The sequence below is a fragment of the Dermacentor variabilis genome, chromosome 4, assembly GCF_050947875.1.
Source record: "Dermacentor variabilis isolate Ectoservices chromosome 4, ASM5094787v1, whole genome shotgun sequence".
Lineage (NCBI taxonomy): Eukaryota > Metazoa > Arthropoda > Arachnida > Ixodida > Ixodidae > Dermacentor > Dermacentor variabilis.
In genome coordinates this window covers 175,591,486-175,619,160 of record NC_134571.1, presented here as the reverse complement: position 1 = coordinate 175,619,160, position 27,675 = coordinate 175,591,486, and the positions used below count along the sequence as shown (strand labels likewise).

The 27,675-nt window shown below is 42.9% G+C and overlaps 1 protein-coding gene across 3 annotated transcripts in view; it reads right to left on the bottom strand.

Annotated features, from left to right (window-relative positions):
- Nucleotides 1–27,675, bottom strand: part of Gnptab (N-acetylglucosamine-1-phosphate transferase subunits alpha and beta) — a 122,111-nt gene that overhangs the window by 47,403 nt on the left and 47,033 nt on the right. For all 3 annotated transcript variants that reach the window (XM_075690633.1, XM_075690634.1, XM_075690635.1), the window contains 5 exons: nt 26,248–26,453; nt 20,491–20,642; nt 16,670–16,803; nt 11,637–11,872; nt 5,321–5,505 (listed from right to left, as the gene is read on the bottom strand). In XM_075690633.1, coding sequence (XP_075546748.1) covers nt 5,321–5,505; nt 11,637–11,872; nt 16,670–16,803; nt 20,491–20,642; nt 26,248–26,453 — 913 coding nt within the window. The remainder of the gene's footprint in view (nt 1–5,320; nt 5,506–11,636; nt 11,873–16,669; nt 16,804–20,490; nt 20,643–26,247; nt 26,454–27,675) is intronic.

Genomic DNA, 27,675 nt, shown 5'->3' with positions numbered 1-27,675 from the left:
TAATTCGAAGTTTTTTGCGGTCCCCGTGAACTTCATATTAACGGGAGTCGACTGTACGGTATTTTCGTCTTGTTAAGGAGAGGATAAATGTATATGCTATTTTAGTGTACTGTTTTGCTGGATGTCTCCAGGGGGCACCCCCCTATAAATGTAACAAGCACCCTCGCCACAGCTGACAGGTCAGTTGGTCTTGGTGTGGAAACATTAGGTGTGTTGTTACTTCAGAGCCACCGACGGTGCACGGTGCCTCCACTCGCAAAGACCACAGAAATGGCTACCGGAAGCTGGAAGCACTGCGGCTCCTCATGGGGGCAACTGATGATGATGATAACCAAGTGGTGCTTTTTGTAACAGGTAGGTTTGAAGGTTTGAAGGTTTGAAGGTTTATTTCCGCAACTGGTGTTGCGAGGACAGCCAGGGAAAAAGCTGTATAGACAGCTTTTTACATCTCGGGTTCCACGGGTACATCTCGGGTACATCTCGGGTTCCACAACGTAACAGTAAGAGACTGTGGAACCCCTCTGTTATTTATTTTGTCAGTTCCATGTGTTTAAACTTTTCTTTGAGAAATACTAAACTGTAACAACAATCTATACTGTGTCCTCCAGTCACAAAGAACATGATGGCGGCCTTCACTGCTGCTATCCTACTTCTGCTGTTGCGCTGCCTACACTGTGAGCCCTAGGGGCAAACATCTGCACCAGCAGCCACTCTATTTGCAATTTCCTCCAGAATGCTGCTCCACACAGATTCTTGTACTCGCTAAAAAGAAAATGCACATATTGGTCACAGAAGCATGTATGGTTCTATGCTAATACTAAGTCACACCGTTCTATAAGGCGCACCGGCAAATATCTTGAAAAGAACAAGAAAGTGCAATTTATACACTGTAAAATATGATAATTGCCTTTTTTTTGCACTTTATTAATGCAATGTGAAAAATGGGGGGGACTGCACAACACAGGCACTTTTTAAGAACTGGGTGCAAGAGAGATTTTTATGCCAACAGGTGTACTCATTAGTGGCATTCTTGAATCTACGCTTTAGGTAGCAAAGTTTTTTTTTTGTGCGCATGCACATAGAGTAGAACCTCATTGATACGTTATGGAAAAAACATGAGGAAAGAAACATACGAACCGAGAAAACATACAATCTGAAATAACTAAGAAAATTTGACAGACTCAAGTGTATTTGACATCTACATAATGTGAAACATTGCACACAAGACACATACGTGCGTCAAGCTAGTGGGGCTTCGGCAGCCTGAGACACGTTTTGTTGTTTTCCTATTGCGCAGTGTTTAAAGACGGCAAAAGGCAACCAAAACAAAATTGAGCTGGTGGACAATGCCTGATGCTGCCGAAGCGAAATGTGACACTCACATTGCGTCGCCTACAGCGGGGAACAGCTGCGCGTTTGGATTATCGCCTACTAAAGGTGTGCACTACGCCCCGCATGCTGTAAAACAGATAGGTAGCTAAAAATGCTTGTCGCAACAGGTTTGGTGGAAATAGCAGTGAATGCGGCATGCGATGACCTGGGAGGAGAATTGCTGGTACTGGAGTAAGAAACAGAGCGTGTGCCAGCGTTTTTGCATATGCGAGACAGGCAGGTGAGTATTGCAGGGAAGCTGATGCGATGTGTGTCTACTGTTTTCAATTGTGTGCACCTCGCACATTTTCTTGTTTGTATAGGATCTAGCGGCCAGCACACTTATCATACAATTGCAGTTTGGCAATGTACTGCCAAAAAATATTGTTTTTCGGGAACGTATGAACAGGTAAAATATAAGCGTGACACTAGTGGGTCATGTTTTGTATTTTCGATCGCGAACGTTAGCACCAGGAAATTATATTTAGTGGGATCGTATCAACGAGTTTCTACTGTATTTGTTCTACATGGTCATGCCAGTTCAGGTTATGCAATATTTATTCCAGGATAGCTGAACTCGTTCAGGTGAGCTAGTTTGTGCTGTTGGGTTCCGAACTTGAAGTACAAATGTCATTTTTTGTTTGTGAACATCATGACTACTGTGTTCTTGAAGTTAACTTGCATGTGCCATTGGTCACTCTACAGAAGAGATAGAACACTTCGTTCAATATATTTTAATCATGAGTTCTGGCAGTGTTAGTGTATAAGACGCAATCATCCACACACATGCAAATTTTAACACCTACAATATCAACTAAATCATTAACATAAACAACAAATAGACAAGGTCCAAAACTGAGCCTTATGGCCCACCTGAAGTTACGTCATCAGAGCGAGACTGCACACGATTAACTGGGATCAACTGAGAATGTGTGCACAAATAATTAGCAATCCAATATAGTAGGATTGCATCTTTTACAAATGCAATCAATTTTATGAAAAGTTTGGTGTGACAGACCAGTTCAACAGCTTTATCCCAATCGATAAAAATAGAATCAACCTGGCCATGTACGTTTAGTGCTGATGCAATGTCACGTGGGGACTCTGAGCTGATAACTGTTGAGAGACCAGATCAAAAGCAATGTTGATGATGCGAGAGATCTACATTGCTGTTTAAGTATTCTACAATATGTCTGTGAATGATGTATTCAAGAAGCTTACACAATGACCAGGTTCGAGATATTGGCCTATAATTAGATAAAGCCTGTTTACTAGGCCTGTGTTCATATTTGATATTTCCAAATATTCATTCAAATATTATGCTATTTGGTATTCGTTTCATTTCAAATTTCAGTATTTGAACCTTTTCAATTTGTTAAAACAAATGAATATACATATTTTTCTGTTTATAAGTTGTACCTCCAGTTACAACACTCTGTAAAGAAAAACAAGACAATTCACACATTTAACTCATGGCAATGACTCATAAAATGCCAGAATCTTTGTAAAAACAATCATCACTCGCTGACACATGAATCATCCACATTGTCTTTGGCCCGCAGCTCTGTTCCCCACCTCTTCGGCAATACTGATAGTTCAGAACCTTGCCCTTAGGGTGGGTTCATGGTAGCGCGGCCTGCGCTACCTAGACCACACCTAGAAACCACACCTAGAAGCGAAATTTGCGCTGCCGTGAAGCTACACCTCAAGTCGAAATTCAGCCCGCACCCCTACTGTACTGCTAAATTAAAAAAGAAATTTGTCAGAGTACTTGCAGGATGAAATGTGTTAAGGTTGTGTGTAGATGAAAAACATCCAGCTGAATTTGCGCAACACAGCATAAACTGCTGGCATCGAGCTGTCAAACTTAGACTTCACAGCATCGGGATGATGCACGAGGGGTGAACGCGAAACCCTCTTGCAACCTCAACCACCACAAAATTTTACTTTAGAGTGAAACAAAACAGTGAGCAAGAGCCTGCAAACACATTTTATATGCTGCTGGAGCTACAAGGAATGTTGAACTTGCATTTTTGCATGAAAAAATATCTGAATAAGAACACTTTGAAAGTAAACTGACTCCAGAGAAGAACCCATTTCCTTTTTTTGGAAGCAAAGAAGCAGCTTTTCTTGCATTTGTCAACATCTGACTCTTGCATCAAGCTTTTCTGAAAATCACACAGCTATTGAATTATTTGCTTCAACATTATTGGCCAATTACTAATCACTTCGAGCCAAGAAATTGACTTTGACACAAGCCTAGTGTTTACTACCAGACTTAAACACAGGAATAATGTTAGTGTTTTTCTATATGAGAGGAGGAGAGCACGTGTCTAGTGACCTAGTAAGAGGCACTCCATTCAGAGTATCTCTTTAAGAACATGTCTGGGATAACGTCTGGTCATGAAATTTTACATGTGTCAATTTTTAGCAAAAGAGTGTGCACAGCAGCACAATTTACAACAATGTCTGGGAATGGCGAGAGCGCACAACAAGCACTAAAGACAAGGCTACTGCCACTATCCTTGTCCAAAGACAGATTTGAAGTATTCGCCAAAGGTGACGGCGATGAGTCGACGGTCGGAGCACAGTTGGTCACTAATCAGAAATGAGGAGGAGTGTGGACTAGGGGCAGGGGGGTTGATTGATATCCAAAATTTGGATGAATTTTTCTTAATAACAACTGCCAGAGTTTTGTTATAGTAAAATTCCTTGACCTCGTGCATCTTTCTCTGTAGCATGGGTTTAAAGGGACACTAAAGCGAAAAATGATATCTTCTGCATCAGTAAATTACCGTTCTGCAACACCAAAAACACCACTCTTACAACGATAAGATGTTTGGTAAGCCAGAAAAAGTGCAAGAATGAAATATGGGTGGCGACGCCTACTTAAGTTCCCGCACCTGGGGGCTGTGACGTCTTGGATTTTGATGGCATCTTCTAGGGCCTACTAATTATATATAGCGGTACAGATTGACTACATTGTGTTCTAAAGGAACCAAATATTAAACATGGCAAGTTTCGGGAACCTTTACTCAGCCAATGCGGCCCAAATGCGAAAACGTACTTTGGAATCCCTGACGTCACACTGACGTAGCAGCGTCGAGGTTTCGGCGCGAAATTCGAATACTGATACTTGGACCTTCATTTCCTCATCTAATAATCAAACTATCTTTTTTAAATGACGGCCTGCAGGGTTCTCAAACAATGCTTCATTAGTCTAACCTGATTTATTGTTTCGCTTTAGTGTTCCTTTAAGCAAGCACAACAAGTTGCTATGGCTTATTTCAGTCTTGTTACACCGTGAAAGGCATTTAATGTGGCAGATTATCTGGATAACTTGTCCTGTGTATCATGGATGTGTTGTATTTCATTTAGCACATTTCTGTCATAAGTAACCACATCACTGTATGCGTGAGGACGGAACTGTCACTTGCGTATTAACCAGGCACAAATGACTCAAGCCAGTCAGTGAGGACTGTTGCTTCCGTATTACACAAGTGCGCATGACTGAAGCCAGTGAGTGTGGTTCATGCCCCCTCCCTATAATGTGCGTGTTGCTTGTATGGCCCTGCTATGCACACGAACGCGGAGCTTGTGTGCGCAGTCGACATCAAGTCGACATCTGGACACTACATGCCTAAAGCTTGTCTAGCTAACAAGTGCTATGTGTTTTGGGAGACATGAATGCATTTATGCTATCAAAACGGTCACACATACATTCATACTTTTGAACTGCTTGGAAAAGCGCACTACTACACTAGAACACAGCTGACCGAAAAAACTTTGGTTTGAATGATTGACGGAGAGTGCATAATGAAAATAAGAACGCCTTCAGTTAAATAAGTGCTTGATATCCTTTCGTAATTTGTGCCCCCCCCCCCCCAAAAAAAAAGAAAAAAAAAAGAACAGAGCAATAGATTCACAAACTACAGCACTGGAAACTCACTTCTCTTGGAGCCGTTTCATGACTTCGACGTCAATCATGTGCGCCATGTGCGAGGGCACCTTGCGCGTTTCGTAGCCAAATGCACTGTTGAACAACCGGTTCACGTGGCGCAGTGAATCCCCAAAGGTGTCCAGCAAGCGCCGCCCACGCCATTTAGTGGGTTCTGTTGTTACCTCTAGGTGCCTCTGGTGAGAAATGCACAATGAAAACATGCAAAAATGTCAATTTCTAGCCAACAGATTGCTCCCACAACCTTCTCCACAGTTACTGCTACAGCAAAATAACTTGTTTTTTCATTACAAGACATTAGCAAATAACTCTATGAGCATAGCAATAACTGGCAGTATCAATTTTTTATAGCCTTTTCATAAACTTTTGATTGCCAGTCGAACACAGTGATATCATTATATAACAAATCTCATGGGACCACAGAAAATCGTTCATTATTTTGAAATGAATTGCTTCGAAAACATGCAAATCGGCATTACAAATGAAGTTACACAAGAGCAATCACAAACATTTGCAAGCAGTACCTCTACAAAGGCGCTTACACCGGTGACAGACTCCACATGATAAGAGTGAATGTGCTTTCATGTGAAGGCACCATCTCCGCCTGGTGTGTGCCACCTCGCACAGACCTTGGTGTTAGCACAATGCGAGTGTGTGCCCAACCGTATGTCTATGCACCGTACTGACAGTCACCAACAGTGAGATTATGTGGAGCACTTCCAAGCATGTTCCATCTGGCATAAGACGAAATCCAATGCTGTAGGGCGATGGCGATCATGGCACGGCGATTCTTGAGCGTGCACCGGCCGTCACACGATTCATGAACCATGAGCAGTGTGTTCCTTCAGGGCTTCAAGGCTTAAGAAAACGCACCTAGAGCCATTGCGCCCACTACATATGTAAGCTTGCTGATAATGCTCGTGGCTCTCAGTAAAATGTGCAGTGGTCACTTGCATCATTTGCATATTTGAGAGATCTGTACATGCTGGTACCCAGTGCACATTTTTGCCGAAGTCCCAAAGCATCCACGAATTTTATCACTTTCCTTGTGTTCTTTACTGACTTGCTGATTGATCTCGGCTTAAGGTTGCACTTTAGCCAAGCCCACCTTTCGCTGCCAATTTTTTTCACCAATATGGCAAGACTGTTGATAGTGAACAATGCAATGGGTGTGATCTCACAATCTTTGCTGTGTGGATGATGCCGATTTGTGTAGTTTATATTTCTGTGAGCTGCCGTTACTACGAGTGATGGTGATAGAGCTGGCGCAGATGTGTAATCACAGTCATCTGCTGCTGTTGATGGTGGCACGCCTAATTTTTTACAACGACAATAGGTCGCCAATGTGCACGATACCTCACAGACCAAATTTTTTATTCTGAGGTGCTACTAGTAATAATAAAGCATTCATTCTCGCTTACTATATTGAAATATATGGTGTCTGAAATTCGTAGTACTGAAACATTTTCGCATCAAAATGACAGGCTTTAGGATGGGGATATATCAAAATTCCATAACTCTGAAAAAAATCGCTAATATGAAGTCTGCAGTAAAACATTTCACTGTACAGTAAATGCACAATTTTTCGAACTCCCTTGACGCAGCCGAAACGTCCGAGAAATTGAGCAATCCGAAAAGATAAATGCATGCTTTTACTGCACCTGATTGCTCAAATCACCACAGGCACTTTTATAATAGGTACGAATATCTGCCGGTAAACTCATTAGGCGTACCAGTGTCTGTACATGCATGAGAAGATGGAAGGTGCATGCGTATATAATTAAGGAATACATATTGCATCTTGTGACAGTTGCCCCGTTCTAATCTTAGTATGTTTCACCACAGTACATCGCGTGCGCTTCACTGCGTAACACCGCTGTATTGCGGCGGAGCTGGCTTAAAATATCGGCATTATGCAATGCACCGGTTCACGCTTCGAAGCCATCGGCGAGGATTATAAAGGCGGAGTTGATGCCATTGTTGACAGCGGCACATTTTTTCAATGAAAAAAATAAACACAGCACTGAACAGCAGGAAGCTTAGCAGCGAACGTCAAAGCAGCTAGGCCTAGTGTTGCCGTGGTGGTAGCTACAACTGGCAGTGGATCAGCGTGAGAGCGCCGGTTCATGGCTGCAAGGTAATCAATATGGTGGCTTCAATTAATGCCGTTTTTAACCTGCGATCACCACAAAATGTCCAGAGAATCAGAAGGCAAAGGGCTCTTACATATTAAATTTCAGACTTTCTTATACATTGGTTCTGTCTGTGTGGTAGTGCTGCAAAGGCGACCGAATTATCAGGCATGTCAGAAAAATTGGTTGTTGACTTTACACACAAAAGCCTACTGCTTAAATTCACCTTTACTTTAACCCTATTTGGGATATTACATATGCCATACTTCTCGCTATTTCTTTCTAAATTATGGTTTAAGAAAAGTTGACTGGCACCGAGCGCGTAAATTTTTTTAAACATGATATGCCAAAATTTCTCATGTATGAAAGTGAGTAAAAAGTGTCTGCGCTCCCATTCAGTAAACGTTCTGCTCACCACACTGTCTTATGAAAGCTTTCCGTACAGAGTTGCTGCCTCCCCAGGCACTGGAGTACACGTTTGCATGTGCAACAACAGTTAAGTTTTCACTGCAGTGCAATAAATTACAGATGTCTCAATTGTTGCCTGTATGAAAAAACTCAATGTGTAGCGATACATTCTCTGCAGTGTGAAAGCATGTCTGGTGATGCCACCTGTCAGACTTCCATGCATTTTAATAGAGAAAGTGCTCTGTCACAAAGGAGTGCGATTTGCATAGCAAAGTCCAAGGAAAAACTGACAGGCACCAGCCAAGAAGAAAAATCAAGGCACTCATTAACACCTGCCAACAACTTGCTGCAGGTGGAACTCAAACCTACATGTTCAATCCCACCTGCGCCATGTTTTCTTTTTGCCACATCCATTTACACTTTTATTTCCCTTTGCTTTATCATTTCTGCATTCCAATTAAAGAACAAGTAATTTACCCCACACTTTCCTAGGTTCCATTGTCAGTTGGCTTCATATAGTTGTAATTAAGCAAAATCTGGCTACTCCTTCTTGGTGAGGCAACGAATACAGCGATTAGCTGATTCATAAATCCATAAGAGGGGAGCATGGAAGATGGTGATATTCCTGCACTTGAGAGTTAATGTTAGTGGATGACAGTCTCATACACTCTACTAAACACCACCTGGTTAGCTCGGATGCCTTGGGAAAGCATTGGTCCCAGGTTCGATCACTGAACAAAGACAAGTTTTCCTTTACTGGAGAGCTTTCTTTCGGAGAAGCCCTTACGGGTTCCGTTTCTAGCTTAAAACTACTCTTACAGAGATGGAAGCGGCCAAGGGAGTTGCCGAGCAGCTCTGGGAGCAGCCAATTCGGCTTATTGGAGCATGTTTGGAGCAGGAATTGTTCATTTTGGAGCAGAAGATATACATTTTGGAGCCTGTTAGGTAAAGCTTAACATGAATGAAATACATACAAATCAAGAAAAAATGTTCTTTATTCGACTTTGCAGAACACTACTATTAGCTTGAGGCGAATCAATTCTGCAGAAGCCCAAAACGTGGAAGAAAGTTCACTAAAGGAAAAAAAAATGTCATAGACCCACCAAAAGAAAACCATTTGCATCCCTTGGAAACCACTACAGTTTATGCTCTTCACAACAGACCTGCAGATATAATGGACCATATTTCAACCTTAGTTTGGCCTGCCTATTTGAATAATGCAATGAAGATCATTTGTAACAGATCAATCTACAAAGGACTATCGTCTACACCAGATGAAATTAGTGGCAATTTTTCTCATAATCGGGCATTCAAACAGACTTTTGCCGTGTCGACACGCGCTGGCAGTTGACTTGCGAAATTCAATCGACAATCACAGCTCAATATCTTGCAGGCAAAGGAAGCAGGAAAGTGGGGCGGAAACACACTGTTTTTCGCATGTGAGGCACAGGGGGAGGTGAGGAAAAGCGGGGGAAGGTTCTACTCCAGTGGCTGCTGTTAATGGCGCAGCTGCGATATCTTGAAAGCGATCTGCAATGTGGACAAAGTACATGCCCGCGTGGGTGCCGTATCTTGAAAGTGATCTGCGATGTGCACAATGTGCGCCAAGTGCTGGTAGCTTCGTATGTGCTCTGCTTTCAACGTTTAGTTCGCATTGAAGCGGGAGACAGCACGAAGGTCAATTCGCTCGCTGCTGCTGCCATGCTTATCTTGCTTAATTTGCTTTCGCAATCGATGTTTCACCTTTTGGGTGAAACTGTGACATTTTTTGTGTTTCTTCACCTTGGACGTTCGTCACTCACTCTTTGCAATAAAGTTGTTAGAGATAGCGACAAAAGTTTCAGAAGTGAGGCGTCTCGGATATTACGGACTTCGGATAAAACGGCCATTTTTTGTCGGATTGTCAGGGTCCATTGTAATGAGAGTCGACTGTATTAAGTTACCTACCAGATGTGCAAACTAAATGTGGCCAAGAAAAAAAGAATATAACCAAGGAATTTATGTGAACAGCACCTATTGTATATTGATAGGCTTTTGTAATACATTATGGGGTTTTACGTGCCAAAATCACTTTCTGATTATGTGGCACGCCGTAGTGGGAGACTCCGGAAATTCCAACCACCTGGGGTTCTTTAACGTGCACCTAAATCTAAGTACACGGGTGTTTTCGCATTTCGCCCCCATCGAAATGCAGCCGCCGTGGCCGGGATTTGATCCCGCGACCTCGTGCTTAGCAGCCCAACACCATAGCCACTAAGGGTGATAGGCTTTTGTTAATGCAAGTCAAGAGCTTTTATTCTTGTTGTTGTGCATAAGCAACTAATATTTACGTTTAACTAGCTCGCAATGATTACATCACTCACTGGATAAGCATAGTGGATAATGCAAATCATAGGTCACTTTAAATCCTGTTATCGCTCATGCTTAAACATCTTCCACAAGCTGTTCATTGACATCTCATCGATTAGGTAAGTTTGTGAAGTTACATAATTAGACATATTCATGCGAAATGAACAAGAAATACCGACTGTGACAACCATGAGCACCCACTAACACATAGTGAATGCGATTTCGTGTAATGCCCACAGTTTTTTTTAAATTCTTAGTGGCATTTAGGTAGCATTGCAGAGTACCATAGAATAAATGTGGAATTACTTTGTTGGCTACTGCTTGTTTGCCAGTATTCCACATAACTTGGCGAGAAGAAAGAAAGAGAAGAAAGAAAGAAGAAAATAACTGACATTTATGAAAAGAACAAAGGGGAAAAAGAAGTTTTCAGTGCCGTTCCGATCGGCATCGCCGACCAATATTTTGCCCGGTCTCGATTATTAGGGCTGCCCCATAAAGTCAATGTAAAACGGCGACTGTTATTTTGAATGCCAAACAATGGTTTTTTTTTCAAATTTTTGGACTCGTATCTGCACAAGTCAGGTCACGAGCATCATTGCCACGAATGCAATTTCTGTTGTTTCCATATTCTCGAACGCTTTTCGACCATTATAATGGCTGCTACAGTAAACTAAAGCCGAAATTTTATATCCTCAGTTTGTGTTTTGCGTGGTGTGGTTGTGCAGAATATAGAGTACCCGGGGTGCAAATTTGAGTGATGATTACGGTTGCCATTGGCTATTTCTGGTCAAGTGATTTCACGTGCATGTGTGAAATATAATTTAACGTTACATGCATGGTGTTCGTCCTTAGCTGATGCAGATTTACCAATAGGGCACACAAGCGAGCCTTAAAATGTATAATGAGAGGCCATACAACCTATTCATTCAGCTAGGAGCGCGGCTTTTTTTCTTGGCTGCCCCATAAAAAGAGCACCAGTTCAAATCATCTTTACAGCTGGTCCACATAATACACAGACACATAAGACTTATATTAAACCTTTGTAAAGTATTACATAGCACAAAGGATTTTCGTTTTCCTGTGGCCAAGTAACAATGCGCCACCAGACACACCCTCACTCCAAAGACGACGATACTGAAATGGATTGCTTTAGCTTGGCTTCTAGGGATAAATACTAGCCAACACATGGCTGTGCGATTGCCACTGAACACGAACATCCCGCAAAATTTAGCGACTTCATTCGAAGTTAGTGTTTTGGCACAAGTTGGCACAGCTCGGCGGTTTGGTGCAAGATGACGCAATTTGCGCAGTACTTCCATCCCTGCATTTAGATGGATGACAATCTCCCTTTCATCATCAACCCATAAACTTCGAATGTAAAAGTTAAATACGCACACACTGCTGAAGATCGCCCTCACCTTCATCAAGGCACCAAAGAGGTTCTGCTTTTCCCATGGCAGCCAGCCTTCTCGAAGGCCGAGCAGTGCTCGCTGAGGTGGCCGTGACACGGTTTCGTTGACTACAACAATACTCGAAGCCCCCTTCTGCCGGAAGACGAAGTCAGCCTCCTGATCTCCCACCAAGGTGGCATTTCTTGCATACTGCTCAATCAGCTGGGACTTGAGCTTACGGAAGCCTTTCAGGGTCAGCAGTCCTGTTTGACAAGATAGGTGCAGACATATAGAATAATAGAAATTGAATGTGTGCTTTATGAATAACAGCAGTAACATAAATCGTGGAGCTGGTAGCACCACGTATGGACACAGTGCAAACACACTATGTAGTGCACAGTGCCAACACAGCTGAAATTTGAACTAGAAGCTCGCGCACCCTTCCTCTTGAGGAAGCCCCACTTCCAGGGAGACAATCGAAGTCACATGCGCAAATGTTCCTCCATGAAATGTACTGCCTGCAATGTCGCTGATTATGGCATGTGATCTTGGTACATTGTCCAATGCAGAACACACAATACTGCCACTGGGAATGCATTGTACAGCTAAATGAAGAAAAACAAAAAACAACAAAGAAAACAGGCGGGGCTGCTGAAGTAAGTGCTGTGGTCCCTTAGCTCCAGAATGGGAGAAGGCTGGAAAGAAAATTTGTTTGCGGGCATTTGTCAAGGCAGAATGAGAGAGTGTCTACGCTGGCAGTGAAGCTCACCGCTTGGCAACATAGCAATGCGACATCCAATTTGTCCTCGTCTCTGCAAACGTTCAACCAATTTGAAAAATTATTGTGGTAGGACACTCCCTAGATGGCGCCCTCAAGTCAACAACAGAACCAAGATATATCGAATCAGGCTCTATAGAAATATTGTCTATGTCAAACAGTTGTAACCATCCCATGCATAACTGTACTATGCGTATATTGAACTTCTGTTCACTGCCACATTAAATACACAGAACGCTGTGCCGCACTGCACCCTTGCAAGTATGCTTCTCCTCTAACGAGACTGCGATCCCTTCTCATGTCACTGGAACTGTACATGTTGAAAAAATGGCACTGTTTTGGTGGATCCTGTCGAGGCATTGAATATAAAAGTCAGTACGTGCCATGGAGGAAAACTGAACAAGGTGGGTGCCTCAAAATACGGAGTGCTCATGTAGCAAGGGTCTTACTTGCACTCCATATTGCCGAGTTTTACTTTAGTAATCATCTCATTACAACCGTGTAATGCGGTAAAGCATACATATTGCTAAACTAAGTGCCATGCAGTGAAGTATACTGCCTGCTTTACCACTTTGCCCAGTATTAACAAAGGAAGCTTGTCCTCACTGGTCGCATTTGCACCGAACAGCAGAGTAACGTGCTCCTTGCTTTTTTAGCCACTTGACGAGGATCTAGCTGGTGTATTAGAAATATCTTATCAAAAAACTCGAGCCTATTCCGAATAGGGCTGCGCATTTCATTTCACATTGTTATGAATACAACAAAAGCAGAACACAAATTAAACTTTTCCTCCGACTACAGTCCTTGCATGATCGTCACGATATAGCCCTGCTATCATTATTTCATAAGTGCGTCCATATTAGAATGCAATCAGTCCTGCCCCTTGAAACTCCTCATTACAGCTCACAACGGTTGTACAATCAGTTCAATTTAATGTGCACCTATGGAAAGACCAATTCCATTCAACTGCTCCGCTCTTCCAAAAGCTATTCACCTTTGGACGACCTTCCTAATGCCATAGCTTATGAGAGTGAGCAAGAAAATTTCCGGTTTCTTCGAACAACGGAATTTTCTAACTCTACATAACCTATTATTTTTTCTTGCCTTTCCCATTATAGTAATGTGCAACTATCCCTTAATTACTGTTTTGTTATAGCCTAATTATGTCCTCCTCCTGATTATATTTTACTGTGTGAAATTTTATTGCTCAATAACCTGTCGAATTCAAAAACATTCAGTTTGTCCATTGTACAATTGTAACACCACATTACTGTATGTTAGTACATTTCTTACCTTGTATATTTTGTATATGTATTCACATATGTACTCTAATTATTGTATGTTATTATCTTTGACTGCACTCTCCTCCCTTACACAATGCCTCTAGAGGCCTACAAGGTATCCTTAAATAAATAAATAAATACATAGCGCACTTCTGCAAAAATTGTAGAGGAATGCAGCTTCGCCTAGGTTGTAGTTGTGTTTCTCTCCATACTGCTGAAGTAAGGAGCTCAGCTGATGTTTGCCCCATCCCTCCACAATGTCACGGCCGTTGCTAGGGGCAACCGCTCCGGAGACCCACCGGGCAGTGCGCCACTGCCACATGGTGCCCACTGCCGATCAGGACCCACCGCGAGACCTCGGAGCTTTTCCTTTTCTGTGTTTGCCTCCGCTTGGAGGAGGCCGGGAAAGCGACATATTTGAAGTTGGAGAAATGCTCTTTCTGTTGAGGCCAAGATGACGGCGCTCGGTTGCGCTGTTACAGCGATATCGAGGCCTGAAAAACACAGTTTTTTTGCAATTTCCGCAAAACATCGCGTTGCCATGGCTGATACAACATTTTTTTTTAACGCACTTCTATGCTGTTTTCAGGGAAGATATTTTGGAATCGGGTAGAGAAAGGGTTATAGAAACTGAAAATGTGATTTTCGAAAAATTGTTTTTCTCGGCCATTTATTGCGATGCGAAAGCCACGTCCCCCCTTAAAAATGTTTTGTGCGTGCAAATCACTTGGTATGTCTTGAAGAGTCATGCGCATAGCAAGTAAATACGGTAAAATGGCTGCCATCAAGGTCAGGTGCAAGTGTGCTGACTGGTCAAGTTTGAATTATCTGGTGAAGGCCAATTTTGTGATCGAAATAATGAAACTTTGGGCTCATAGAAATGCCCAGGCGCTGGCCAGGACCTCCGGCTGCTACCTGATTACAGGAAAAATTAAACAGAGTCAAAATAATGAAATTCCACTGTATTCATATTCATAGGCTGTTTATGTGCTAGCTCAGGTTATACATTATTGCATTTTTTATACCTTTGACCTTTAAATATGTAATCTTCTAAGTACTTAGGATGATTAGTTTGTATTAATAAACGAGGAGAAAGGGGGTTAACCGAGGGGCCCGATTTTTATTAGTCATATCATAAGAAGCCAACAAACACTGACACCAAGGACAACATAGGGGAAATTACTAGTGCTTAATAAATGAAACAAAGAAACGATAAATTAATGGAAATTAAAGTGGATGAAAAAACAACTCGCTACAGGTGGGAACCGAACCCAATGCGAAGGTTGTGGGTTCGGTTCCCACCTGCGGCAAGTTTTTCATCCACTTTGATTTCAATGAATTTATCGTTTCTTTGTTTCATTTATTAAGCACAAGTAATTTCCCCTATGTTGTCCTTGGTGTCAGTGTTTGTTGGCTTCTTATAGTTTGTATTAAGTGATGTTACCGAACTGTTTAGGTTTCCCAGTTGTCCTGTATTTCATTTTGTTTAGAAATAAGGAAATAGTCTATATTTGGCGGTTCTTTTTCCCAAATACAGTGGAACCCCGTTCATACATTTTTCACCGGACCGAGGAAAAAAAACGTAACAGCCGGGAAAACACAACAGTGAGGAAAGCTCCGAAAATGAATGAAAAAAGCGCAGCTTCAACTATAGACAATTTATTTCCACCCAGAGTGTGCTTAGAACTTAAAAAAAGTCTAGAATGTTGGCTTGCCGTTTGTTTCGCTCGCTAGAAATCACCACACGTTTCTCAATAGCCTGGAAGGCCGCATTACTGTCAGCGTCGCTGTGAGGTGCGACGTACCTGCGGAGGAGGTCCAGAGCCACGACGGCTTCTCCAAAGCTAGGATTTGGCGACTCCCCAGCATCATGCGGCTCGTGCTCTTCGTCGTCACCGCGCCAGGCAACGGCAATGGACGAATGAATATCCGCGGGAAATTTCGCCCTCTTTGGCGTAATCATGCTAACGTGCTAACGATTGTTTAGTATTGCTGCGGAGCACGCGCATCCGAGCAGCCCGGTTGCGCGCAGCGCTGCGTGGTTTCGCGAGAAATGTAAACAAGAGAGGAGAGCTGAGCCGATAGGCGGAGCAACGCCAACTTCCGGCTTCCCTGAAGAGTGACGTCACGGCCTCTCCCGAGTTTCCTTCCTCCGTGAGTCGACCCGTCGAACAAGCCATGCGGTGACCGTAATCACAGTGATGATAGTGACAGCATTTTTCACGAAAGGCCACCTAGTGGCGGCATCTCGAACTGGCGTGCAGCTTCTTGCAGCCAGTTCCATAGCCAAGCCCGGCCAAGCGCGGTCATAACTTGTCAATAGCCAAAATGGCAGTTGGAGCGCGTTGCCTACTTTAGCCCAGGCGGGTTCGGGTTGCGACGCATCATGCGGGAATGTTTTCACAGCTACTACGTAACAGCGGGGTTCCTTATACATTGGATCCTATGGAAGCTATGCCGGGACCGGATGAAAGCGACGTAGCAGCCGGGAAAACGCAGCAGTGAGGAACGTAACAGCGGAGTTCTACTGTATTGGTATTCGATTCGGAAATTTCACTTTCTCGAACACCTCTAGCTACAGCTGATCAACTGCATACTGTAAATATGTTTGTTTTTCTTTTTATTAATTTATATGCTGTACCTAAGTGTGTGTCCTTTCTACTACAATCACGTGTGAGATTGGCACTATTGCCAGATAAAAATAACAAAATAAATAAAACAAAATAAATACAAAATAAATAAATAACAAAATAAATACCCAATCTTCGTAGTAGGCTTATGTTCATTAGTTGCTGATATCAGTGAGAAGCGTTTTACATTTACTTTGTTATATCCAATATGTTATATCCATGTTTGATTATCAAGGTTTGACTGAATTCACATTAATCAGATTACCCCAGTTTGGATATGGCTGTATCTGCACTCTTCACACATAAGCGATTGACCAGTGCAATGCCTGGTATGTTAAACGATTCTTCAGGACCCTTAAGAGTACTAACCTGTTGAGTATAAGACCCTGGCTTCCACGATCTCTTGCACAAGTTCACCAGGCAGCATAGAACGCCTCACGTCAACGTCCGCATAGCGATACAGTTCCTCACCATCTGGAAGCAGCTCAGGAGATGGAGGATACCTGCAAGGATAATGCACACATGAGGGCAAGGACAAGTCAATGTTTTCAGCTGAAAACACTTTCAGGTGACATGTGCAACACTCTAGACATATTCAAGCAAACAATTAACATAAACCTTTTGGCTTCAAAAAGGAAAGGCTAGTCGGAAAACACCTAATATTTCAAATTTAAGTACACTTCAAAAATAAGAAAGAATTTACTCCTACAGCCACAGAGAGAAACGGAAGAAATTAAAATATACATGCAAAAGATTGCAAAATAAATGTTGAAAAATGGAATGGAGCATGCCAATAATAATACTTCTAGAAATATTATGAAATAATGCACTCCCCCTTCCTCCTTAAAAAGAATTAGGCAAATGTGGAGATGCCATTCGTTATGCAACAAAGCACTAATACTAAACATCTCAGCATGCCAGATCTAAAAAGTTCGATCAGCCCATTCGTAATGTTCGAACGTGTGTAAAGTGATCGGACTCCCTCAATTTATCATGTGCCACAAAGCGATGACATGCAAGCTATACTACGGGCTTCAAGCTCGAAGTTGTCGACTATGCTCTGGGGACTGGCAACCGTACATCGAGAAGGCACTTTGGCATCAATGAAGTATGCATCCACTAATGAAGACAGCAACATGAAAAGCTCTGCGCTGAACACACGGAACTATCTAGCACTTGTTCCGACGTGCAGCAGTGCATGCTCCAGCATTTACCCGCATACGATGATCCAGGACACACTGAACATGCACCCCAACAAGCGAACAGCACGTAATACCGGTGTCACATAGCTAATTTCGAGTTTGAGCCTGATCCAGATTTCTCAACCATGATTGGCTCTCTCCTGTAGCTTGCGTAAAGGCTTGATTGCGATTGAAAGTACACCGTGTGACACCCGTAGAAGCGCTGCCCAAATACAGCGACAGCGTGCCAGCATCTACGCTCGGAAGGTTCCATGTCCTTGTCGAGAAGTACAAAACTAACAACTCTGCACAATGTTGCTTCAGTTTGCATGAACGTTGTCAATAAGATCATGCCTGCCCGAGCGGCCAAAATTTCCCAGTGGAGCGTATCCACAGACAGATCCACTGAAAGCCAGCAATATCGGCCGGTAGGCCAAGCTCTAGTGGACACTGCCTAAGTTCTTCACAGAGGACTTATTTTTGTCAACATGAGTAACAATTGTAGCCTTACGTCATGCGTAATGAAATTGGTTTACTTGATGCTGTCGATCCTGTATGTCGCAGTGGCAGTACTGCTTATTCAGTCACGCTTTCTTGCTTTGCAATTCGAAAACAAAATAAATTATGCAACATGTTTTTCCAGGTTACATTAGTTCAAGCCAATAGACCTAATTTGAGAAATCTTAAATGATATTGAGGATGGTCTTTTGATATTTTTTTTAAACTGCTGCTAATTAACAGTAGGCATTAACCAGAGCGCTTCTTGTTAATTTTTAGTGCTGATTAAAAAATTAAATTAAATTATGAGGTTTTACTTGCCAAACCCACTTTCTGATTGTGAGGCACGCCGTAGTGGGTGTGAGGCACGGCCCCATCGAAATGCGGCCACCGTGCAACTAGAGCAAAGATATTTGCTTCATATTTCAAAGACTTTCGTGGCAACAAGTTGACAAAATTTGAAAACAGTGGTTTTCACAAATGGCGAGAAAATATCTGGACCTTGGCCAATATAATAATGCACAATGTCCTGTTTTGTGATATTTTTTTCTCCACATCAGAATAATGATACTCTGTGGTAATTAGAATCAATACGGTTTATCAATAGTGTAGATCACTGAATATTTTTAGACCCATAGCCACTACACTTTTTTATTTAGAGCAAGCAACATGGGGATTTGGTAAAATAAACGAAAAGCACTTCACACATGCTTGGGGGCTTCCATAGTTTCTTTCATGAGGACAGATCTTTTTTTTTTTTTTTGCAAACCTATGAATGATTTAGTTGTTCCTGGCACTTGGGCAACAAAACGGAATATTTTGAGTAATATTAAAGCGGTCACTGGACATTCTCGGCCAAACTAATCTGAACACACTCCCCTGCCTTCAGGTGGCCACTCTTAATAAAGCCACTTTCACCATCTCATGTAGTACAGGGGTGTGAAAATAGCGATTTTTGAGATTGAATCGAATATGAATCAAAAAGTGCCAAAAGCAAATCGAATCGAATATCAAATACTTTTCGAACAAATTTTTAATAATGAATAGGTGCTATCACAATTAATATAAAATGATGTTCACAACCCAGTATTCTTACAGTTGGCAAGTTTCTGCCATTACATAGCATGTTGCTTATTCAAACCACAAATAGATAATTTGGTGCAAACAAGTATGCAGAAACTAAGTATGTGTAAGCATACCCCTAAGTTTCTATTGGCCCACCCTCAAATTCAATGTACGTCCACTCCCAAATTTCAAGTTCGCCCTCCCCCAAATTTCAAGTTGGCCTGCCCCCAAATTTCAGTCGGCCCGTCCCCAAATTTCAATTTGGACAACATCCAAACTTCAAGTTGGCCCACCCCCAAATTAAGTTGGTACACCCCCATTTCAAGTTGGTACACCCCCATTTCAATTTGGCCCACCCCCAAATTTAAGTTGGTTGGCCCAATTAAGTTGGTTGGCCAGTTGGTTGGTCCACTTCAGGTTGGCCCATCCCACAACTTCAAGTTGGTCAACCCCTAAATTTCAAGTTAGCTCACACGCAAATTTATGTTGGCCAACCCTCATATTTAAAGTTGGCCCACCCCCAAATTCCAAGTTGGCCCACCCCTACTAAATGCTTCCCCATGCATTTTCTATCAAGCCCTATGTATCCCAATGAGTATGCAGATGTGATCATATGAGTATTCTCTATGATCAAGTTTCTTTCAATTGTTGCTTATCGATTAGAAAGCTATCAATCACCTACACATTTACACTATTATAACATTTAAATGACTTGACTTTGCAAATTCTGCATTTTTGTGCAGATACAAGGAATTACACTTTTCATATGAGAGACATTTTGCTGGGCTATTTTCCAAAGAATGCTTATGCATTAACAAATTGTTTCTTTGCGTGCACACGGCTCTTCAGAAAGTGTGAACGATCGCTGTGTAGCCTGTAAAGTACAACTAGCTAAGTGATTTAGCCTGCTCCATTATGCATGTTCTCATGTTTTATGTGTACATAGTATGCCTGCAGGGATGAAAATTTACAGCGCTTTTGCTGCAATGTTATGTTTATTTGGGCACACTTGACGTTTTGAAATATTCTAAAAGTATTAGAAAAATATTTGCATTTATAAATAGCGACTATTCAATTTAAATACCGAATCAAATAGGACACTATTCGATTCATTACTCAAAAGTTTCAAATATTCGCACACCCCTAGGTGTAGCAGTTGCCAACTACGACACCAGCTCCCATCATCGTACGTGTAATGCAAGGATGCTGAATGTCAATAGATGCTAGATCTACGTGTGGGAGACAAATGTCAGGGGATACAACAGAGTCCAATGTCCCCACAGTAAAGAAGTTTTGCTTTGCTAATATTGGGTGACAGACGTAAATACTTTGAGGGGATTTTGAAGGAGAGTTTCATTTTGTTTGTTGTAAGGTACTGGATGTAGCGACAAAAAATTTTGTGTGACTGAGCTCTCAGTGTCATACATTTCAGCGCCCCATATTCACCTCATTTCATCTGGGTATCCTGTGAAGTTGACGGTTTCCTCTGTCACCGCCAATGGTATCTGTGGTGGTGAGCTCCCTGCTGTTGCTGACGGTACGTCCGTGGTTACCTCCTTTGTTGGTACATCCACACCAGTCGTCAGTGAAAACTTGAACTGCAACAGAAAAGAATAAACAAAGGCATACACAACTCAGCAACACTGAGTACCAACCGTCTAAATGCTTTACCACTACCAAAGTGGGGCATTACATGTCTTACTGTGTCTTTTACATGCACAATGCTCAAAACATTCAAACATTGTCATGTAATCAAACATGCACAATTTGTAGCCATCACTGACAAGCAACTGTTTTGAAAGGGAACTGAGTTTAGTACTGTTATGCCGAAATTCAGAATGCACAAGTACATAGCAAAATTGCGTTGCTTGTAAACTTTGCACTTCATAAGCTACCACTCTGCCGAGTACTATGAGCCAAGCAGAGGTGTTGCAGTTCATGCTACCAGCATCTCAACTATTCATCAAGATGCATCGTTCCACCAGATGTTTTTTTGTGATTTCATCACTATTTACGATCTGAAGCGTTCACGAGTTTTGCAAATGGACGGCTAACCCAAATGCAGGAAATGGCAAGAAACTGTTTGACACGCATGGGCAACAAGCAGAGCTTACACCACAACAGCAATCAGCTTAGCAAGAGATGTGAGCAGGCCTACTGGAAAGGCACCCAGTAGGCTTCAGTAAAAGTCTGCCCCAGAAGAGTCTCTTGCCAGTTCCTTTCAATGCTAGCTCACCGGCTTAAAATGATGTGATGCAGGTGGTTTGGCCAGCAGGTGAATGTGCGCGTGCTGCACTCTACAGACACATTAACCGTGCCGATGTGCTGTGGTTTAAACAGATGGATGTTTGCATTTCACCGCCGTAGAAATGTGCCAAACATGGCTGGAAATCAAACATGTGACCTCGCTCACTGTAGCAGAGCATCAACGACCACTGAGCCACAACCAGGCAGGTAGCCTCCCACATTTACCCTACACTGTCATTGGCAATCCCTGCCACATGCTTAGAGTGCCGTAGAATCTCATATCGAAACTAGAAAAGGTGTCTATTGCCGCAACTGCTCAACCAGCACAGGATTCATGAGTAGTGTATGAATTTTTTATAATTCAGCGTAGCTTCAGTAAAAACAGTACAATGCGGCTTATTTGGCTACCTTCGGAGTTTCAACAAAGCTGCAACTTTGCTTCGATATTTTTTTTTATGAGCACTTGGACATTTGTAATTACAGTAAAAAATCCATAATCCAACCCTTTTGGGAAATCGGATAAGTTGACTTGTCGTCTGGTCCCGGCAAGCTGTATGCATTATTTAATGGTGTCAAACTCTTGTCAATTTGCATGTATTTGAGTGCGCACCAGTTAATTAGGAAGACCCTCAAAGTGTGCCTAGTGCCATATATGTGCGATAAAAAAGAGCAAAAGTGGCGCTAGCGAAACGAAGCAGGAGAATCACACTGCTACAGTCATCAGCAGAAACTGTACGGGTACGATATAAAGCCACTTCGCGTGGCGGTAAGGAAAAATGTCTGACAATTACAATACTCCCTAATGCAAAATTTGAGCGCAGCTGTATCGGTCTTCATTTCGCGATATATTGAGGCGAAGAATTTGTGACCAAAATTACCGCACCGACTGGGAGTGTGCCAGTGCCATCAGCGCCTTCGCAAAGTATAGGAATGCTGGCATGATGAGCAGCATTGGAGCCAGCTGCGGAAGAAGACGACGACGAATGCGTAAGCAGTCACACAAGCATGTTCACCGGGTTTTACGCCGAGGGACGGCGAACCTAAACCCAGGAACACCCAGCACTTAAGAGATCCACTCTAAGAGCTGCTGCTCTGCGTGCTTCTGCCACATACGACACTACATTAGCTGCTTATCCTCAGAACTGCGTGGCCTCCACCAATGATCCCGTTGATAGCGACCACAGACATATAGTGCCAAGAGTATATTCTAGGCACAAAAGATGGTTCTGCAGTAGTCACCGCTAGCAGTGGTTTACTTTTGATTCAGTATACTGCACGAACAATGTTACCAACATGGTGGAAGCTGTTGGTAAGAAGCAATTTACTGCAACCCGTGCACTTGTGTCAAACTCGCTGGCTGTACTGCGATGGATGCTGAACTGCTGACTCGCAATAAAGTAATCTGGATGTGCGCGTCGTAGTGAAGAGCATGTCTACCAGGATGAACAGGCACGTCTCATGCCGCTCGTGCACTGGCAGTGGAGTCGGGAGGCCCTCACCACTGCAAGTGCTTATTGGTCACGAGATGACGAGGAATGCAGCTTCCACACTGATTTCATGCAACATATTACGTAGTGAGGGTTGCGGATTTATTCAGTAAACAAAGGAGTGGTGATGCAGTACGCATTTGTTTCCCGTTTTCTTGAGACGTAAAAGAGTTAAACTTTCGGTTAATTCAGACATGTTTTTCAATCCTGTTAATTCCGAACGAACGAGGATTTACTGTGCCACTAATTCATTTTGTCATACACTGCTGAAACTCACTATAATAAACACAAATATATAGAATTATTCAATGCAATGAGGTGAACAAGAAATCTGGTTGGCCACAGTTTATTTCAATGGACTAACCTAAGACCATAACAAAACAGAAACTACAAGATCCAACACAATATCGGTACAGGGGCACGAAGGTCTCCTCCCTCCCATTGTAAAACATGTTTCTCGGGAACTAGGCATTTTGGAGTGGTATCCTCGGTCAATATATATTTTTGGGGACACAATTGCTTTAGTGCTACTCGGCATCATACACGTCAGTCAACATCTACGAGCAACAGTATTCTTGGCACAGTGCCCTGATAGAGTGCTTGGCACTATGCGAGAAGTACAATCGCCCGGAAATGCTGATGCTTCCAGTGACAAGTCACAGAATACCTCACGACAGTGATCATATCATTACCAAAAATCGGCCGAGAATGCAGCCTTTGGCCACTGTGAACTAGAATGTATGGACAGTGCACTGACTGACTACACATTTTATCGCACATATGGCACAAAGTGGTGCTGGACAAATTCTGTGCCCGTCAAGTTGCCGAGACAACAATAGAGAGAGCCGCCAATAAAATTGCATGCAGCTGCTGCTCATTTTGATGAGACCCCCAAGACGTCGGAGTGCTGCCGGAGTGTACATATATACATATGTCCAGCTGCTCACGATGATGCTGCATGACGACATTGCAGAAGCCAAAGCAAGCGATTCTTGGCTGCATTCTCGACACGAGGCTGTAAATGCCCTGCTGCAGGCAGTGCAGTAATATTTGGCTTGCATGTTCACAGGGGCCTCTTGTACAGATCAGCAGTCCTTTCTTACTACGTATAAAAAGTGTTTCAGGGCATCTTTAAGGACGTGGAAACGAGAAAAAAAGATATATATATATATATATATATATATATGTACATATATATACATATATGTCTTTGATTTCAAAAATGGCAGAAAAATAATTTCATCTTTGCACTGCCGGTCTGCACATGACAATTGTGCGTATCTGCGTCTGCTGCACATGGCCTCCGAGATAGCAGAAGCGTGCTACATGGCATAGCCTGCCGAGGCCGCGACAGGGTGCCACAATGAGCCTTTTTACTGTCAGTAAACTTTTAGGTGGAGCTTTGGTCCCTTGGCTTCTCCCCTGTGCCACTTCTAGTCGTGGTAGCAGAGATGAAAAGAAAGGGGAAGAGAAACTGGCGCGATAACACCACTTTTACTTGAAGGATTTGAAAAATGTTTGAAGCATGAGATTCGTGGGACAATGTCCTTTAATAGTGAGGCCATTCTATGATTAGCTAGGAAACTCTTTCAGGGCCCATTCAATACTCACCTGAGATGAAAATTCTATCATGCAACATTCAGCAAACATATACAGTGGAACCCCGATTATACGACTTTCTCGGAACCGCGAAACAGTGTCATAAAATCTGAACATAAATTATGCCTATAGAGATACTACTTATTTTGAGTGACGGATTTATGAGAAACTTCAATGTAAACTACTAACATACTTTACAGGGCTTGGAAACCCAAATTACCAAAAAAAGTAAATGCGATAAGAATGAATGCTGCAGTACAGGTACCAACCAGGCTTTATTAAAACGAACCTTTACGGCACTCCACTGGCCACTGCCATGATTCCTGCAAGCCGGCGCGAACTTTAACAAAAAAGTCAGTAAGTTTCTTTTGGATCTTGTTTGATCCGTGAACGAAGAGCTTTCGCTCGACTTGGGCAACGTGCAAAAGGAGGTCCTCTGCAGCGTCTATGTGGCGTAGCACCTGGGCGAACGTGGTTGGCACAGGCAGAGCATCTGTGGCTTCGTCCTTGTCCTCGTCCGATGTCGCAGCGGTGTCCGCACTAGGCAAAGTCTCCTCGATGGCGTCATCCAGAAACACCTCGCCGCAGATCGCAACATTGTCGTTGGCCTCCACATACTCGGCGAAGGTCATGGTGAGGTTTAAACCCTTGAAATAGTCGTCGGCGAAGCCTGCATCGGCCTCGAGCGGCATCAAGGTTGTTGCATGCCCAGCAGAGGAGGCAGTCTCTCGCTTAAAGCCAAACTGCTTGAACGAGTTAGCGATTATGCTTCGCGACACTGCGTTCCACAATCTGGCAATAAAACGCATGGGGTCGAGCACAGTGATGTTTTTTCCGACTCGCTGTGCTCCATAGGCATCCAGCCGATGCTGCACTAACCGCTTCCGGTACACTTGCTTGACGCACTTAATGATGCCGAAGATTTGGGTATCTTAAGGTCCCGGGCAACGCTGGCTTTCGTGGATGCCGCTTTTCCGCTTTCTTGATAATATTCATCTTATTGCCGAGCGACAGAACTGTCCGCTTTCGGGACATCGTGCGTCACGTTGCTCCACACAACTCAAAACCTCCGCTGAACACTGGTCGCTAGAATTACGACAAAGGACACGTGCGATAAACCTAGGCCTCTCCGCGCTACCTTGACAGCGATCTGCTGTTGGGAAACTGGAAGGAGAGAAATGCCTCCCCAGCGCGACGAGAGGCGATGCCGCCGAGAAGAGAAGGAGAAAGTGATTGTGGAGAAGAAAAGGCGCTATTTCAGCACAGCGGACGTCGTGGGCGGCTGCTGGTGGGGGAGAGAGAAACGAACGCGTTTCGCGAGGGTCGTCATATAATGCAGGTCAGGCGTAAAATTACGTCGGATAACCGGGGTTTTTAATGCATTGCTTCTATGGGGACTTCGCCGGGTCTGTGCTAATCCCTCGTAAAACCCGGGTCGTTACAAAACCAGGGGATGTATAACCGGGGTTTCACTGTAAATCATAACAGTTTAGTATACTGTACTAAGTAACAATAAGTAGCTATAATCTTTTCTTTTTTTCACCAGAACTGTCACAGAGTCCGAGTACAGTCTCACCTCGAAGGATATAACCGGCGTTTCACTGTAAATCATAACAGTTTAGTATACTGTACTAAGTAACAATAAGCAAACTAAGATCAATAAGTAGCTATAATCTTTTCTTTTTTTCACCAGCACTGTCACAGAGTCCGAGTACAGTCTCACCTCGAAGGATATAACCGGGGTTTCACTGTAAATCATAACAGTTTAGTATACTGTACTAAGTAACAATAAGCAAACTAAGAACAATAAGTAGCTATAATTTTTTCTTTTTTTCACCAGCACTGTCACAGAGTCCGAGTACAGTCTCACCTCGAAGGATAGGCCACCATGCAGGCCAGTGACAGTCATGTCCACTGTGGTGGCGCTGCTGTTTGGGAAGATCATGACAGTGATGACACTGCTTGGCACAGACACTGCCACCAGGCGCACAGCCGCGTTCTCCTCATAGCGCCCATCCGTCAGAGAGCCACCCTCTCCCAAAAAGGACGACAGGTTGAAGTAGGCGAGTATGTGGCCTGCATTCACGAGAAACAAGCGGAGCACTGATTTGCCTCGTACAGACTTACTGCACTTGTGCTGTTATCCTGGACTATGCTCGTAAAGGCACCACTATGCATCTAACGTGGGGCTGCATCCGAGGCACCCAACGGACTACAATTATTATCCACCCTGTAGATCCTAGCAGAATTGTCTATGTGTATACATACAAGATGTTGAATTACGGGGGTGAACAAGTAGCAGGGTTGCCAACAGTTCTTGCTAAAACATTCACCAAGTTTTGCAGACATCCAAGGCACGTGATAGGTGTTATCAATGACTCAAGTAATGTTACGTTTGACAGCTTGAAAACAAAGCGCTTCCTCCAGCACTTTGTTTCAATGAATGAAAAGTGCACTAACGAAAAAGGCACGGGAGAAAAGGCTTACCAACCGAACAACAACCAACCACTACAAAGCTTCTAACAGGACTTGATTGGGCAGTACCAACTTTGCGACCATATATACAAGGAAAATCTGCTGAGCCTAGCAGAAAAGGAGACCAATGGCAAGCCATCCACGCCCCATTAGCAAGACGAAGAGTTACTGAACGAAAGAAAATAACTATCTTAAATGTTGGTGTGGTGCAATTGGCTGAGAATGTGTTTTGCACATTTACTTTATACTCAACAAACAAATGCAAAAAGGCATTACATCAACACTTAACAGTATATTCATACAGTAGAGCCAAAGAAAGAAAAAACCCTTATTGCAATGTTAATACCGTGACACTAGGGGAACTACCAGTGACCTCAGCTTGAGACAGATGTCTCTCTGAGCTACAACCTCTCTTGATCTATTCTTCTGCATATGCTGACTGCCTTTATACAAATAAATTCGTGTCAACTTCTGTAAAGCGAGGAGAGAGACAAAGAGAAAGCTTTATTGAACACAGCCACCTGTCCAAGGCTCGGTGCTAACTGAACATGACAAATGAGCTGTGTTTGCTGCCAGTTGCCTCACCTCTTTTTTTTCTTTTCTTTTTTTTATGTTGCTGTCTACCCTTTTGCTTACACCTCGTGGAGCTATATACACATGTATAGCTAAAATAGAAAATGCCACCATCAAAACACGATGACAGCAAGAACAATTATGTGCCAATAACCTTATGGTTTTATGTCCCTGGAAGAATGCTGTAATGACGTAACCATATGATCAAAATTCATTTGGAGCAAAATTTTACTCTTTATATCCAATATTT